The sequence below is a fragment of the Dinoponera quadriceps genome, unplaced genomic scaffold (assembly GCF_001313825.1).
Source record: "Dinoponera quadriceps isolate SergipeBrazil2010 unplaced genomic scaffold, ASM131382v1 scaffold1769, whole genome shotgun sequence".
Lineage (NCBI taxonomy): Eukaryota > Metazoa > Arthropoda > Insecta > Hymenoptera > Formicidae > Dinoponera > Dinoponera quadriceps.
The window spans coordinates 13905-30894 of record NW_014555826.1 but is presented as its reverse complement, the minus strand read 5'-3'; the positions used below and the strand labels follow the sequence as shown (position 1 = coordinate 30894).

Below are 16990 nucleotides of genomic sequence, written 5' to 3'. Positions count from 1 at the left end.
CAGGTAAACTGTAATCCAGCAGCGATGCCCGCGCGGTTACAGATGTGCGCTCGGACGAAATATGCGGGCCCCGGTAGCCCCATTAATACTGTACAATAATTTGAATATTACAAATTAATAACAGTTTAAACGAGAAATCTACCGTGAATCATTCATTGATGATCCACGCGATATAACGGATATATTATCTTAATAAAAATAGAAAAACAAGTTAGGTTCAGAGAATCCGAAGGAACCCACGAGCCCTTGCTGAGGTCCTCCCTAGGACAAGTGGCACTCTATGTGCCCTCCAGCACTTAGAGGCGCTAAGCAGGACCAAAATTTCTGTACAAACCAAACCTACACCGACCCTTCAGAACCTACAGATGTCAGAAAACTCAGATCGAGAGTAGATCCAAAAATTCTTTCGAGCAAAAACAAGAGCTCGCCATGAACGCGCGAACAAGATTTCAGCGTAAAGAAAGGAAAGGGAAAATAGGATTGTTTCAGTTGCAGTAAGCAATCTCTAAACGGCCGTTAATTCTGCACGAGCAAATTATACTCGTAGATGAAAGAATTAATAAAAAATGCAAATTCGTAGCTCTTTTTCCCTCCCGTGCCGCCAGGCTCTACCACTGTTCTCGCATCTCAAATTCGAAAGGGTCATCGTGTGCACCCGGCGCCACTTAGATGCTCCGCAAGCGCGAATTCCGCGCTAAAGGAGTCATAAACGAGTTTCGCGGTCGATGAATGGCCCTCGTAATTCGTTTATCGCACATTCCGGTGGTATCCTCGGAACGTGCCTTCGAGGTGTCGGCGACTTCGGCGTACGCGAATTAGTGGTTAATTTGGTAGTCGAGCGCGCTCGTCCGCCTCGATGATAATGACGGCCAAAGCACACAAGGTGCTCCAGAGCCTGGTTACACCGATGAACTTTTTTTCATCGATTCGTGAGCAGATTTGTATTTCTTCCAACAAAAACGTCGACTGGGGCTTACCGTCTTTGACTTATAAATTGTAAAAAACAAAATTCCGAAGCGATCTTCGTGTTCTCGGTTACTTCTTATGGGGAATTAAGAGAACTGACCGGGCTAATCGCTGCGGCAATCAACGTCTCGCGACATGCATAAAATCGTGAATGATATCTCGCGTTGTCAGCGCTATGACGGAAAATAGCAGTCGCAGGGCGCGTCGAAGTTACGACGATCAATGCAAAAATATACGTCAAGCGAGGAATGTGAAAACAGTTCAAAGCGGCCTCCGATACGCAAATTCATTAGGTTCATCAATAATTGCGGGAAGGTAGGCGGAGAAAGAGAGAGAGAGAGAGAGAGAGGGAGGGAGAAAGAGAGAACAGTAAAACTTTTCGCGATGAGGTCTCTTAATGGGACGTCGGTCGCGCATTCGCGGAATAATTTAACGAGCCGAAACACCTTTAATCACAAACTTTCCATCGCCACGCTGTTTTTCTTGTCCGCCATCGATTTTTGGAGAGGGGGAGCTCTTTCTTCCTCGTCCATGCGACAACGCAGGAAAAGGAAAGGTAAAAATCGCGGGGAAAGGGGCTTAAAAGAGGCTCAAAGCGACGGTGGGACAAATTACAGGGAAGTTTACCAATCCCACGCACTTCCACCATCCCCCTTTTCGCATTCGCACCCCCCTCCCCGCCCCCGTCTCTTTTCAGCCCCGCGCCGTTCCAACCCCCATGCCGGACTCGTCTCTTCTTTTTGTATTTTAATCCCGCCGCAACGAGGCGCTGATAATCTTGGAAGGGGCTTTTTTAAATTGGCTCCTTTGACGCGATGCGCCGCGCGATGAGTTTCATATCGGAATAATTTTCGAGCGCCCTTCTCTCTCCGAACCGTCGCGCGAGACCTTCTTCCTTTTTCCACGATGTTTCTCCCTCTTTTTTTACTCCACTCGTCCGTTTTTACCGCGCGTGGAACTTGTTCCGTCGGCTTGTTAAATGCTTTTCGACACAACGCAAGTAGTCCTAATTTATAAAAGACGTTATCTCATTATTGTCTCTTTTCCGCGATGCCGATACCTAGAGCGCGTCTGATCGCTTGAAAATCACGTGGTTTCGGGAACAATACATACGAATGTAAACAACTGCCGAGCGACCGTAACAGTCCTTGAAATTGACTCCGCAAATAATCGAGTCAAGAATATGTTATGCATGATTGTCACACAGTAAAAAATCCTATGTATCCTAAATTTAACACATTTTACATATCCTAAAAAAATGTTTGTATTAATTTATCATAAGATGAATACGTTGAAAAATAACACAAATATTATGTAAAAAATTAACACAAAACTTTATAATATCTATGACATATTAATCGACATACTGAAGTATAAAATGTATTATTTTAATTTACGAATATTATCCTAATATTTACACATATTGAGTATTGATTTTACACAAAATATATTGAGGTAACATAAACACATTATGTTAAATTAACACATGAGTACGTTAAAAATTCGACACAAAAATGTTTACAGAAACCGATTTTAACACAAGTACAAAATATTTTTTATTGTGTAACAATGAAAAATAAATACCCTACGATAATCACGTACTTGCGAAAAATCACGAATAGATCCGGATTAAACGACGGCATCAACAGCGAAACCAAATATCATATCGCAAATAATTTCTATCCGGGTTAGAAAAATTCATAATACAATGCGATGTAATATTTAAAATAGAGCGCTATCAGTAGCAATTTAAGTAAGAAATTAGTATAAGAAACCACACTTGCTAGTCAAGGTTACAGAAAAAAAATTATGCTTACATGGAAACGCCCGTTTATATATCAGAATACGACAAAGGGGGTTATTTTTCTTTAAAACATGGCGGACGTCTTTTAATGGTCTCAGGTGAGACATTAATCCGCCAAAGGTAAGAATTTGCGTATAACCGGGCGCATTCGTGGCGGCTTCGAAACAAAGGGAGGGAGCAGTCGCCGGAACGATAAACCGACCGGCGCCAATTAAGCCGCCGCAGCATCGTTAAACCACTACTAGTTAGCGCTAAAATGTCGCTCGACGCATAGACAGAATAGTTTAAAACGAGGAAACGGACGTGAAAAACGGCAATTAGCGCGCGACGCGCGGCGTTATCGCGTCAGGAAACTGCTGTGAGCCGTGCAATAATGAAATCGTTACATAAAGTACCACGGACCGTACGTTTGCAACAATAGACGGCTCAACGACTCTCAGTTATTTGCCAGTGAATAGAAAACGACAAATTTAATAAATCAAAAGTCTTTTTATCTCTGCCCGAGTCGAAATTTTAGAACTATTTTCGACTCGAATTTCCTAACATCTGTAGGTTCTCAAGTATTAATATAGATTTAATTTATGGAAACTTTAGTCTTAATCAGCATCTCTAAATGGTAGAAAATGCATAAAATGCGACTTGTAGGTTCTAAAAAGGACCTCAGCAAAGTCTCGTAAAAGCTTCCTCTGAACATGTCCTTTGAACGTAACCCTCGAATCTTATTAAAATAATTTTGTTCATTATTAGTTATTCAAGGAGATAATTTTATATTTGATAACAATACTTTCTCACATAAATGTGATGTATAAAATAATATTGAATTAATTCCTATTGATAGTATTGTTGCAGTATTGTTGTTGTGTTCACATGATTATTAATAATGAAATGTACATAAATATTCTTGTAAATCAGCAAGAATTTGAATAATGATGTTAAATTAACGAATTGAAGTCGAATAGAGCTACAATTTCAGCTGAAGAGATTAAATAATAATTAAACGAATTAAATATAATCAAACGAGGTTCACATAGGTTTTAGAATATTAAAGTAGACGTTAAATGGAATTTTCAGATCGAAAGTAGGATTAAAACTTGGGTGCCCAAATAGTTCCGTTATCGTTAAATTTTTACTTCGCTCGCGGCACAGTTCAGAGAACGTGAGTGATAAAACTTGAAATCGGGAAACGACCACGAAAGGCGATAATCATCGTACGGCGAAACACTATTGCATCAGGAAGCTGTTGGGTGTTTCGTGTTTCATGTCTATTACATAAAACGTTTCAGGCTGCACACGCTAGATAAGTCTGCGAGGTGCATGTTGCTCTCGCAAAAAAATATCACGTCGCGGAAAAATATCACGTACGCGTTCGATTCATTGCATACGCGCAAGCATGTACGAAAACATTTAAGAACCGGGGTGGATTGCCAGGTTTTCGCTCGGAGTTTCCAGAACGAGAAAATTTCCTGAGGGAGAAGATTTCCAGACCCCCGGTCAACAAAAGGCAAAATCCCCAAGCCAATGCGGCAAAGCATGTAACCGATAAATTATGTGAAGACTCAGAGATATATCTATAATATTATTATACATAGTATTACAAATTCAGAGAGTAAAACGCATTATTGGAAAGAAACGCCTAGTAAGAAAATATACCTTTAAAGTAAAAAATAGCTAGAAATTTTAATTTTGTTAAAAGATGAATAAATGGTGGTGAAATAATTAGTCGGACAAATTTCGATAGTGCAAAGTGCAATGTATATATGTAATGTCGAGTAAACGTAACGATAGGTGCAGCCGAGCTCGAAGTTTTAGTTTAAAATTAAGTCTAGTTTAGTTCGACATTAAGTCTTCAAAGGTTTTCAGATATCATTTCTATATATTCTATTGTGCTTCTTTGATGTTATGAGTGGGAAACTATTGCTTTTTTCTCCACTTGAAAGCTTAATGTTCTAGAACTAAACTTTCGACTCGGGTATTGCCTTAATAATAATAAATGAAAGATATTTGAACTTTTATGCGTTGTATTATTATTATTATTATTATTACTAACACATCTCCTCCTCTTTTTCCGAGAGAGACCCCACCTTGCCGTTCTCCGAGCAGGCGGGCGAACTAAGGCGGCAACCTCTCTAAGAACACGCAGAGCGATCGGAAGTTTTTCCAACGTCGTGAGACTCGCGGCAGGTTTCCGAGCTACTTCCGGCGTGTCACGCTGATCTCCTCGGTGCCCGACACAATCGCGAACACCGAGTTTCGAATTTCCCGTGACACCTCCGCCATGGCGAGCAAGGCGGCACAGAGCCGCGTCGGGTCCGAGGAGGAATTAGCTCGCGAGGTGCCGCACGCTACGCGGCGAATAACGACCGAGATATCGCGGATAAGCGCGGCGCATTGTTCCGCGATAGTAATTCTCAGCTGCCGCGAGGATAATAAGAGATAAGAAGAGGGGAGCGCGCACCCTGACGCGCGTATCCCTAAATAAAACGAGAGGCGAGAAGCCGGGCGCGGTTCGGCGCGAGAAAAGAAAGTCGGCGGGCGAGGCCGTTTCCTAAGACATTGCAAATGCGAAAGAAACGGAATCAAGGTGCGCGCGGCCCCGCGATTCGTTTGGGAACCGGGAAGATGGCAAAATAAAGTAATTGTCGCTATTACGGGAGCGCCGGTCGCGCCGTGTTGGTGCGCCGTGAACACGAGAGCGCGGCCGGTGCATCATATATAGCGGCCGTGTGAGAACCCGGGCAATTACGGTTGCCTTCTATTCAGCCCGGCCCCTTGTTCATAACGAATTAATTTAGATGTCTTAATTGCCATCGGTTAATTGTTCTGGAACGCGATGCGCTCCGAGCGAGCGCGGCGCGGACGGCCGCCATCAAAGACACCCGGAATCGCTTTGCTTTCACCGCGTTGTGCTCGGCGCAGCCGTCGCTTCCGCCGAGCGTACGAAACGTTCAACCTCCTCGTGGCGCACGATGAATATTTAAGCGATGATATTTGTAAGTGGGACGACGACGGGGCCATGCGAGGGTGCCCGAGCGGTCCGCGATGCGCGCGTGATCGTCACGGAAGTGGATCGCGCGAAATCTGAATCGCCGATTTTCGCGCGGAGGTCGTCGAGACACGAATACAAACGTTACGGAACAATACACTTGAATAGTTTTTTGGATAATTTCGACAGGCTTCTGTGAATGTGCAAATTCGATTTTCGCCTGGATATCCCGATCGCGAAAGTCTGTATATTAATGGCGAAAGAAGTCGAAATTTTAGTCCTACATTAAGTCTACTTGATTATAACACGTCTCTTTACCGTGTATAAGCGTGGGGGAAAAATCGGATTTTCCTATTCGCCTCATTTGAAATTTCACTCGCGAGGAATATTATTTATATAATATATCGCGTCGAAGGTTAACAGCTCCTCGCGGTAGGTTAAGGCGGTCGCGTCGGTCGGGATTTATAATTTTCTCGCGATGATTAATATCACGAGGAAGCGATAAAACTAAATGCTACGAGCCGACGATTACCAGCCGGCATTATTCTCGCTTTCCTCCTGGGAAAGCTAACGCATCGAGCGTGTTAATTATAATGAACGTTAAGTAACCGCGCGCCGAGCGCGGACCATTATCGTTCGCGCCGCCGCCGTCCGACAAAATCGCGCGGCGTCCCTGCGTCGCGTCGGGAAAAGTAGTTTACAGCTTGTTACTTATCGCGATTGAGCGCGGTAACGCGCTAATGCACGAGAAATCCTATCGACCGGCAAATCTGCTATGTATTGTGCATAATGATATCCGCGGCGATGCAACGCGCCATTCGCGACGGCTTTCTTGCCTCCCCCCTCCCGATAGTGCGTTCATTAGGTCGACTAAGTTACTTTCTTGCTCGCTACGCGCGAAAAAGCGCACGGTTAAAAGTAGCGAGCAAGCGCGTATGACACCATTTTATCAGATGCGTTGCAAAAATATGATTTATTAAATCGACGAGAAATGCGACACAACTCGGCCGCAGTGTGGCGCGCATTAAACGAACGTAGCCGACTGTGCGTCGATTCGGAAGATAAATTCCGACATATAAAGGTGGTGTGAGCGAACGAATAACAAACGACCAACGAATGTGTAATATAAATGTATATATTCGCATCTAAACGCGCATAAACCTACCTTGGTAAACTATCTCGTGAGCAAATCGGCCCGAAACGCTCCGTTCGGATTTGGTGTTCGGACTTTTCCAAATTGTAACAAAATGGAAGTTTGCATTCGTTGCTCGTCTCTCGTTTATTCGCTCAATGCACACTCAGCTTAAAGTAGTTATATCTAATTAGAATACTTTCTGTGGTGATATTAAGGCCTTTGCATAGAAGTGTATTATTTACTGAAAAAAGAAAATTTTTCTTATAACTTTATTTAACTACCTAAGTAATAAATGTTAATTTCGAGCGAAATTAGAGAAGAGAAATATACACACAATATTACAAACGTGGAGATATTCAACAAGAATACAAATTCAATCAAGTCGAGACTAAAAATCTTCGAAGATTATCATATTTTTGCTTATGTAAATGAGAATATCTATTTTTCGGGCTAACTTTTTTCTATGTATAAAAAGCGTCATCTTTAGTTGCAAATATCTCAACTTCCGAATGGTCAATCAATCTAATCGCGTCAATAATTAGGTCATATTTAAATGTATATATAGCGCAAATCTCAACGAATCCTTAACAAACTCATCTTATGCTACAACTTAAGGAGCAAAGCGTACGCGTGATAAAAAGATACTTGACCGACGCGTGAATCCGATCCAAGCCATTCGTTCGCGCGCCACGTGCCCGAGATGATTCGCTAACTATCGGGAGCAGACGTGGATCCGCCGGTTTGCGGTCTCACCGGATTAACACGTCGATGACGCCGAGTGCACGGGAACGTGAGGCAACAACCGCCAAACGGCGGGTAAGCTTAACCGGCGGTACCGAGAGCGCTCGATCGCGGTGCAATATGCAGGCCGTATACATGAGAAAATAACGAGGGAAGAGTGCAGGTTGCGGGCAACCTGCAACTGCAGCTACCGCCGGCGGCGCGGGACTATGGCTCCTTCGCACGACACGCCAATAAAACGTTTCCACGGGATATGCGCCGCCCGTAAAATGCTAATCGCGCCGATTCTGACGCGTCTTCGAACGGATTTCACTCGCCGGCCTCGCGGAAACGGCTGCTCCGTCTTCCTGCCGCCACGACAGGAGTTCGTTCCATCTCCTATCCCTTATTATGTCGATTGCGGGAATGTAGAACAGACGGATATTGCGACGCGGCGCGGCATTAGAGAAACTTAATCGTACCGTACTTAAATATATTCAACGACCGCCGTAAAACACGACGGCGAAGCGCTCGCTCGCTCGCTCGCTCGCGGCGCCGAGTTTCGCCTTTGACGCCGATTCAATCGGCGATTGAATCGATTAAATATTGTGAAACGTCGTTTCATCGCACTGGTTGTCGTCACGCTGATTAATCGCGCGTGGATTAATCCGATTTTTCAGAGGGTCGTGAGCACGGTTACGCGTAGACCGAAAGATTGCTCTCATCCGGGGAAAACCTCGGCGGAGACTCGTCAAACGCACCGGGCAATTTTCGCGATAAATTGCCGTTAATTCCGGGCGTGAAATCGGAAAAGGATGAAGACTTTACACCTCGAGTCCGCCCTCGTCCGAGGAGCAACATGGTCTCACGCAAGCTGTGTATTATTTTAACGTCCGCGACAATCGCAACGTTCTTCTCTCCTCGGGTAAATAGTACACCGAGAGAGAAATGGTGAAATCAACTTAATTTTTTACTTAAGCGAACAACACTTTTTCCTTGATAAATGTCGAGACGCATCCCGTGTTTAGTAATTCTCGGCAGATACATTTTCTTATTGGAGACGAGATGCGTTGCGAAACTTATCGAGGAAGAAATGCAAATTTTTTGTGACTGATCACATTACAACAATATTACAATGTACAGTGTACATTATAATAAACAGATCGCGTTGAGAACTTCCCCATTAGAAACCCCCGAAACAATAATAAAACGCAATAACACGCGGGCACATTTTCCCAGGTTCCTGAGATAAGTGCGTTGATACCAAGATTGATGGCGAGCATTCGTCTCGAAGTGATCACGGGACAAAGAGAAAAGAAATACAGGATAAGCCGGAGCGAGTCGAATAAATTAGTAGATAAAAAATTGACCGGCGGATCACGCCTTTCTAATCGGCCGATATTTTTCATCGCGCTAAGCGGCGACTAACGAACCCGAGAAAGCCGGCAGCAGGAAGTGAGGAATTACGGAGCGATTACACGTGGGCCGGTTAATAAAACGTTGCGAAACGATTACGCGACGACGCGGAGCGACGGGGATTTCGCCCGGGCGCGTCGGGATTCGTTACAAGCCGGCGCGTCTCGACCTCGATTCCGAAGGAGTACGCGGTCCGAGGGATCGATGCCGATTCGAGGCGTGAAATTCAAAGGCAACAAGCCGAGATACCGCGCTCGTAATGACTCGTAATAAGCGTCAGAGCGCGGCGGTGTAAGCAACTCGAAAAAGTCGTTAACTGCTCGGAAATCGGTAATCACGTGGAATAATCGGCACCTCTTATAAGTGCTTACGTTTTTGTGCCGCGTATTAGAAAGAGGCGCGCACACACGCACGTATACATACACACATACACATTCACAGGTGCACCCCGCGGGTGTTTCACGCGTAAGAAGCGGTTGATGACGCGGGCGTAGGGCGGTTATAGTCGGTCCCCGCAGTGGGCCCTTTCTTGCCCGGGTCCGCGTCCCTCCTTCCTCGTCGCGTTAATCGGACTCAAGCTGCGCATATCTCGCGGTAATGAGGATTATCCCCTTTCCGTGCAGGGGCGGATGATGACTCCTCGGTGCCTAAAGGTGATCGTTTTTGGAATTTATACGCATACCATGTAAAGGAGAACTTAGGGAGTTCTTAGAGTCATCCTGTTTTATCGCTAATTTCTTAGTACTATATTCGTTTCTAGGTGTACAGAATTAGAAATACAGAATTAGAAATCCTTTTGCATAATTATAACACCCATGTAGGCGAGGACGGTTGAATTTGTCCGAAAAACGGAAAGAATTAACAAATTATATAACTTTTTCCGGTTTACGAATAAAACAAATCACCTACATCACCTTTGTATACATTAATGTGTGTATCTTAATTGCGCCAAAAGATTTTTAATTCTGTGCAGTAACGAGTATAATATATTAAGAAATTTACGGTAAGACAGGACGACTTCAGGATTTCTTTAAAGATATCAGTATCGTTTCGATCAGCTCGTGTGTATGTGTTTTATTTCAATTAAAATGCTGTTGCTACACGTTTGCGCTTGATTACACTTTTGACGCTAGAGTGGTCGTAAATGACAGATGTCATCCATGTACACTAAAATATATTTTCCGGAAAATACTAACGAGCATCCATCTTGTGCCTCCGTATATTTAATAATAATAATAATAATAATAATAATAACAACAATAACAACAATAACAACAACATCTCCCTTACTGGTAGTTAATGATTACAGAGTCTAAAGTATTGAAGATAGCAGAAAAGGCACAACATTGACTATGCATCTGGTTTTATTGCTTTTCCTAAATGTATAATGATAATTAATAAATAAGTAACGACATAAACATGTAAAATTAGATTTGAATAATAATAACGCAAAAATATAAGTTAAAAATTACAATATATAAATAATAATCAGTCACCTAATATTAAATTAACAAATAATAAATGGTAAACATATTTGTCAGTTAGGGACTCCTCCCGTCCGCCTTTCAAAATCTTTTATAATTGTTATTTCCAGATAAATAAATATATATTATAAATAAATATTACTTTGTAAAGCGAATTTTCCAGAAGCGATTTTTCAGATAAATAAATATATATTATAAATAATTATTACTTTCTAAAGTGATTTTCTATTGAAAATGTCAACTGATATAAATAAAGGACACTTGTTATCCAAAAAAGAGGGAACAATCCTAAAGAATTATTATTTATAAAAATCAATCATACTCTTTTGCTCTTTATTATATTCTTTTCGAATTTTAAAGAATGTTGGGAAATATTGCCAAAAGAAATTATCCGGAAAATTCTCGGCAGTACGCGGCCCAAAGTTTAACTCGAATCGGTTCCCACATAAATCCGCACCTGTTTCCGTGAAACATCTTTTTATTCGCCGCGAGCCTCGCTTACTCCCTTGGAACGCATTCGCCGAACGAACGAACGGACGTATGTACGTACATACGAACGAACGAACGGGATATCCTAATCGTACGGTTCATTATGAGCGCGCGCACGCTCGCTCGCGATGACTATGACTGATGCCGCGGCACGACGAATTGCGATGCGCATTACGAATAAATATCGCACTCTTTGCTCCGCTCGCGCGTCTAATGCGACCGCTCGCAGATGGCCACTTGGGTGGGTTTCGAAAATGCGCGCACACGCGGCCGGCACGAAATAACGCGCGCGATTAAATTAAATTGCGAGCGCGCGGCTTTTCATCAGATCGCGCGATAAACATATGTTACGGCGTGATGTTGCTCAAGACGATCGATTTATCGTCGCGATCAATCACGCGCCCGCCTTAATTCCCGCGAAGTTTAGCGCCGGGTAACAATGCGCGCTCTAGGCGGCGCTCGAAAGTCTATATCCGACGACGGGGATAAACTCGGCCGATTGAATTAGATCGCGGATCGGCCGCGCCGAAACGCACGGCCAGTGACTGGATCCCGTTATGCAATATACTGAGGTGTACTGAGCGACGATTAGTTAACAATTTAGTTTACAGCCAAAAATTCTTTTGAACCAAGCGAGGTGTTTCTTATACAAAAATTGTACGTTAACTTGAACATATTTCACACGTCCCGAACGGTCCCATTCCAATTTTTGTGTTAATTTAACACAAGGTGAATATGTTGAAAAGTAACACAAATATTGTGTTAAAAATTAACACAAAGTTAATATATTAATCGAAACTGAAGTAGAACATGTTATGTTATTTTAACATTTACACATGTTGAATATCGACGCAAAATAAAGTATTGAGATAATATAAACATAATATAAATTAATACACATTTATATTAAAAATTTACATTACAAATTTATATTACAAATTTATATTACAAATTTACACAAGATATAAAAAAATTAAGAAGGACCGATTTTAATATAAATACAAAATGTTCTTTACGATGTAGGTTTTTGGATGCTAAAAACGATGCCTCAAGCCAAATTTCACCAGCACATTAGGTTTCCAAAATAAAATGAAGTTTAATGTGCAAAAATTGGCTTTTCCGCAATATTTAAAATTGTTGTGAAAACGATTAACGCTATCTTAAAATTCTGGTCAGAAGTCATGAATATATTGTTCGTCTCCTACAAAATGCATTTTTCTTTATTTTAATATCTCTTTTCGGCCATGTTATGAAGGACTGAATTTTGTTTTAAATACGGAGTTTTGCTATGATGGCATATTTTCCGCCTATAATGATGAGTCAATATATATATTTATAATCAATTATTAATTATATAATCTCCATTACGGCAATTTATATCTCTCTGGGACAGGGCGAACGCGTTTCTGAAAAAAAAAGGACACAATTCGCGGGGTCGATCGCGGGGCGCAATGCAATTTACACGGGAACAAGAAAAGAATCCGAGGACTTCGTCGTTAATTTGAGGCTCGCGTAATTTGGATGGAAATCGAATTACCTTCGCGGAAATCGCGGTTACGCTCGCACGGGGCGGCGCGACGAGCCGAGGCGAGACGTGCGAGATTCCGTGGCCGCCATCTATCTTCGGGTGCGCTGGTAGCGAAGAAAGAGGGCATAATTAAATTAAATTAAGCTCGGGACGAGCTCTCCTCTCGGCCTCCTTCCGTGACTTCCTTTCCGTCGTTCCCGCCGCCGCCGCCGCCGCCACCGCCGTGCCGGTCGTCCTACCGGCGGCGATAGTCGCCCGACGCCGCCTTTATTTGCAAGCAATTTGCGCTCGCGGATCGCGCGGCAAAAAATCCGAAAATAATGCTCGCGTATTAATCATACCTCTCCGCGTGCCCGCCACGTCCTCCTCCCACCGCCTTCGTGACGTCTGTTCGCCGCGCTTCCTCCGCGAGGGGTCCTCTCCCGACGGGCCCTTCGTCGACGCGCCCCGCGTGTCCGACACGTTGCTGTCCTCCCGGCTCCCCCCCTCCTCTTCCCTTCGCTCCTGCTCGCAAAAATGCGTTCCCGTTCGTTGCCGGCACATAGCTGTGCAATCACGTGCGCGAAGTTCTTTGTGGCGTGTCTCCCTCTCCCTCTCTCTCTCTTTCCCTCTCGGGAGACCTCGCACGCTGCCTGAAATCGAGTACGAGGAAGCCGGGAAAGAAGCACCGCCGCCACGGACCGAGCGGTCAGCTCTTTAGCACCCTTTGGCAAATTAGCTTGGGCGACGAAATTCCTAATTTCAGCGGTGTAACGTACGCCCCACGGTATACGTAATACGCTCCCTCCGGCGTTACACAGGTAACTCTGTAATATTCTTTCGCACTCTTGGCGCCGGTGTAAATTTAGATTACAGGAGCGACCGATTAATTACGTTAACGCTTGTCAAACTGCGGCGGGGTGAAAAAAATAGCCGCATTTAATGACGTATTTTGAGCAAACGTACGTACTTACATACGTACGTTCGTAATAACGACCGACGGCCGTGCGACTGTAACGATCGGGCGAGCTACAATTTCGTGACCGCACGGTAGTAGGTGTGCTCGAGTGGAAACGAAAGCGCAATTAGCGTGATATCGTTATGACGCCGGCGAAGTGGCGGTTTTGTAAGTACGTACTATCAGAAGGCGATTGCTAATTATCGTGAGGAGAACGAGATAAGCGGAACCGGGGCAGCGAAAAGGGAGTTTAAATGCTGAGCAATCTCGTGACCGCGAAAGCGCACTCGGAGCGGCGAGGCCCGCTCCTGTGCGATTAACGCGATATCGTTACAGTTAATTTCCCCGAAGCCGGCGTTTTTCGTCGTGCCGCATTTTGCCGCAACGTATTTATCGCTGATTAGTAACAATCATGGTGAAACTGGAGATCATTATGGAAATGATGTTAAACGATTTCGCGACTGCAAATACACGTTGAGGTAGAAATCACGGTTGAAGTGAACTGGAGATCCTGGAAGTGGAAGCATTCACTTCCAAAGTTACAATAAAAGACATTTTGTATTTCTGTTAAAATCGGGCATTATATCCATTTTTCTGTTAAATTTTAACGTATCCGTGTGATAATTTAACAAATTGTGTTTAGATTATCTTAACATTTTGTGTTGCGTCGATATTCAACATGTGTAAATGGTAAAATAACGTGTTTTATATTTCAGTGTCGATTAACATATTAATTTTGTGTTAATTTCTGACATAATATTTTGTATTATTTTTAAATATATTCATTTTGTGTTAAATTAACACAAAAATTTGAGTAAACCGTTTGGGACATGTGAAATGTGCCAAATTTAACATAAAATTCTCTACTATGTAGAGAATGTATGTAGGTGTTCCTCTTCCGGGCAGTTAAAAATTTCTGAAATATATTAAAAAATTGTCAGAGCATCAAAAATTCAAAATATCGTAAGCATTGTAAAAATGGGTATAGAAATATTATGCAGTGACATGCGTTTACCTAAAAAAGACATTCAAAAAGTAAAATTAGTCCAGATAGTCAGGGATATAAATTATAAATACGAACAGAGAAATTAAAAAATTTAATATATTGTAACAAAATGTTTAAAGTGCCACAAAAGAGATAAAATCGTGCGAATGCGTATTTACAAGGCGTGAATCTGATTTTGTTTACAACGTGTCAGCGCGAAGCTCCGGATTACTTCTTTGGCTTCTTCAGGGGTTCGAGGCCGCTATCGTACTCGGAGGTATTGAGCATCCTGACCTTCTTCAGTAACCCTGTTCTTTGCCCCTTGCCGTGTTGACCCTTCGGTTCCTTTTGCGACATCCCGTCGGATCTGGAAGAGGTAGCACCCGGCGTACGCTTTAATTCTCACATTAGGACTAACCCGTAATTTTCGGTAATTCGACGTAAACGACATGTGGTGAGGACAGAGCGCGGTAATCGGAAATTGAGGGAAAAAAGAAAAGAGAACGTGCGTGCGCGCGCGCGCGCGCGGGCATTAAAATCGAGGATACACCCCGTCGACGGACGGAGGTGGGCTTCCAGCAACTGCCGTGCCGAATTTCATGTTCGCCGCTGCACTTTTTGTCTACCGCTCCGCGTCACGCACGAAGTACGCATTACCTTCCTTCACGGTCTATAGTATATACTTCTCGTTTAACCGGCGATTCGCGTATACACGACGATTTATTATCAATCCTGCCGCAGCGATCAACATAATTTCCCTCCACCTACAGGAAAATTTGCAAACGCGTAGAGGAAGCATGAAAAAATGGCCAAATGTTCATATCGTATCACTAATATAAACGATAAATTTCAATCAGGGAAGCTAATCAACTGGAGTAATTCAATCGCAGCAATTTCGGCCAAATATCCACTCAGAATCGGAACAACCGATGCTAGATCAAATTTGCTTTCAAATTGAAAAGAAAAAGTGAATAAGAAAAAGTCGATAAAAAATAGATTTAGGAACACAGGGCATTCATTGTTGTATCTCGAAGCTACAGGGTGATATTGGTCGTTGCGGTTGCAAAGTACATACGAATTGATGGCTACGCAGAACTTGGTTGAATGGTATTCCGCGGCAATCGGTTGCAAGGAGAACGGCGTGAACCCGCGGCAGGCATACATGCGCGCACGCACGCACGCACGCACGCACGTACGCACAACATACACACACACGTTAAACGTCTGTACAAGTACACGCTGTCTAAGACACGCACACAGCCGCATAGGTAATCGCACCCACAGAGGCGTACACCGTGGTCGTCTCTCGATCCATTGGACCGTCAGCTCAGTGCCCGCCTTTCACCCATTAAAACTGACTCGTTCTCTCCCCGGGTGGAGGGCACCAGTCGGTTGCCCGTCGTGTTCATCCAAAGCACGCCCATTCAAATCGCATTAAACACGTTAATGCGCAATGCCGGTCCCGGGGAAAAAGATTCACCGCGCGTAACGCGAAAAAAAAAAGAGGAGATGGAGGAGACGGCGGTCGCAAAGAGAGAGAAAAAGAGAGAGAGAGAGGGGGGGGGAGGGGGGTAGATAGAGGGAACGCGCGAACACCGCAGTAGAGCGCAGGCAAATGATCGCCGGAGAACACAGGAATTATAAAGCTCTCGGGTAAAAAGGCCGGAGGGTGGCCGCGTGTGTGATGCAGGCGACGTGATACATGAAGGGAACGCTCGACGTTGGCGTGGATAGAAATTACGAAGTACAGAGACGTGCGCGTAGTTAGACCTTGGCTCGTTTGCGGGCGTGATAAAGGAAAGCGCGACGGGCCAAATGAGCCGCGAACGTGGCGAGCACCGCGATGTAAAGTACTGAGGCGACTGCGCAGGTTAGATTAGACACTCGGGTTTCGATGTTGCACGGATGATAAGTACAATTGCCGGGGATCTATTCGCGATGATGTGCAAGCGAGAAAGTCCAGGTGAGGCCAGAGTCATTCTTTCGTAGTCTCTCGATCTGCCTCTGCGAGGAGTCGTGTTCTCGATGAAACTGAAATCGGAACAACGCACGAGTGGAAAGACGGGAAGCGTGCGCGCGCTCGTCGAAAAATCAGGGCACGCAAGAGGGCACACGAGCGAGGAGGAACGGGCCGCGGAGGATAGGTGACGGTCGGGATTTCGAGAACGCGAGAGTGAGACGGAACGAGACGGGAGAGGGTAAAGAGAGAGGAGGGAGGGCTCGTGCTCGTCCCGTGGTTTCCGTAAATGGCGCAGCCACGGCCGGAAGTGGCGGTCGCATCAGTCTGTTTAATAGCCGTATTGTATAATTATGAACAATGGAGAGATAGAGAGAGAGACGGAGAGAAGCCTGGAGAAGGGCAGAAGCCAGCAGAGTGCCATGTGAAATGCACACCGTTGAAGATAGAACGAGAGAGAGTTATCGAGACCGAGAGAGGGAGGGAAAAAGAGAGAGACGGAGAGTGAGAGTAAGAGGCAGGGTGGAGAGGAGAGCAATGAGACACATTTGTCGCGAGTGAGCGAGACAATGCGAGTTAGATGGAG

The 16990-nt window shown here is 44.2% G+C and overlaps 1 protein-coding gene across 2 annotated transcripts in view; it reads right to left on the bottom strand.

Moving 5' to 3' along the window:
- Positions 1-14285: 14285 nt before the first annotated feature.
- The window catches only part of LOC106745502 (probable ATP-dependent RNA helicase DDX31), a 15889-nt gene continuing 13184 nt past the window's right edge, over positions 14286-16990 (bottom strand). Inside the window, exons 9-10 of one of the 2 annotated variants that reach the window (XM_014621172.1) lie at positions 14652-14814; positions 14286-14378 (exon numbers count right to left, since the gene is read on the bottom strand). In XM_014621172.1, the coding sequence (XP_014476658.1) occupies positions 14676-14814 (139 nt within the window). In that variant the 3' untranslated portion in view covers positions 14286-14378; positions 14652-14675. Of the gene's footprint in view, positions 14379-14544; positions 14815-16990 lie in introns of those variants that run through there. The other variant, XM_014621171.1, reaches the window with a different exon arrangement.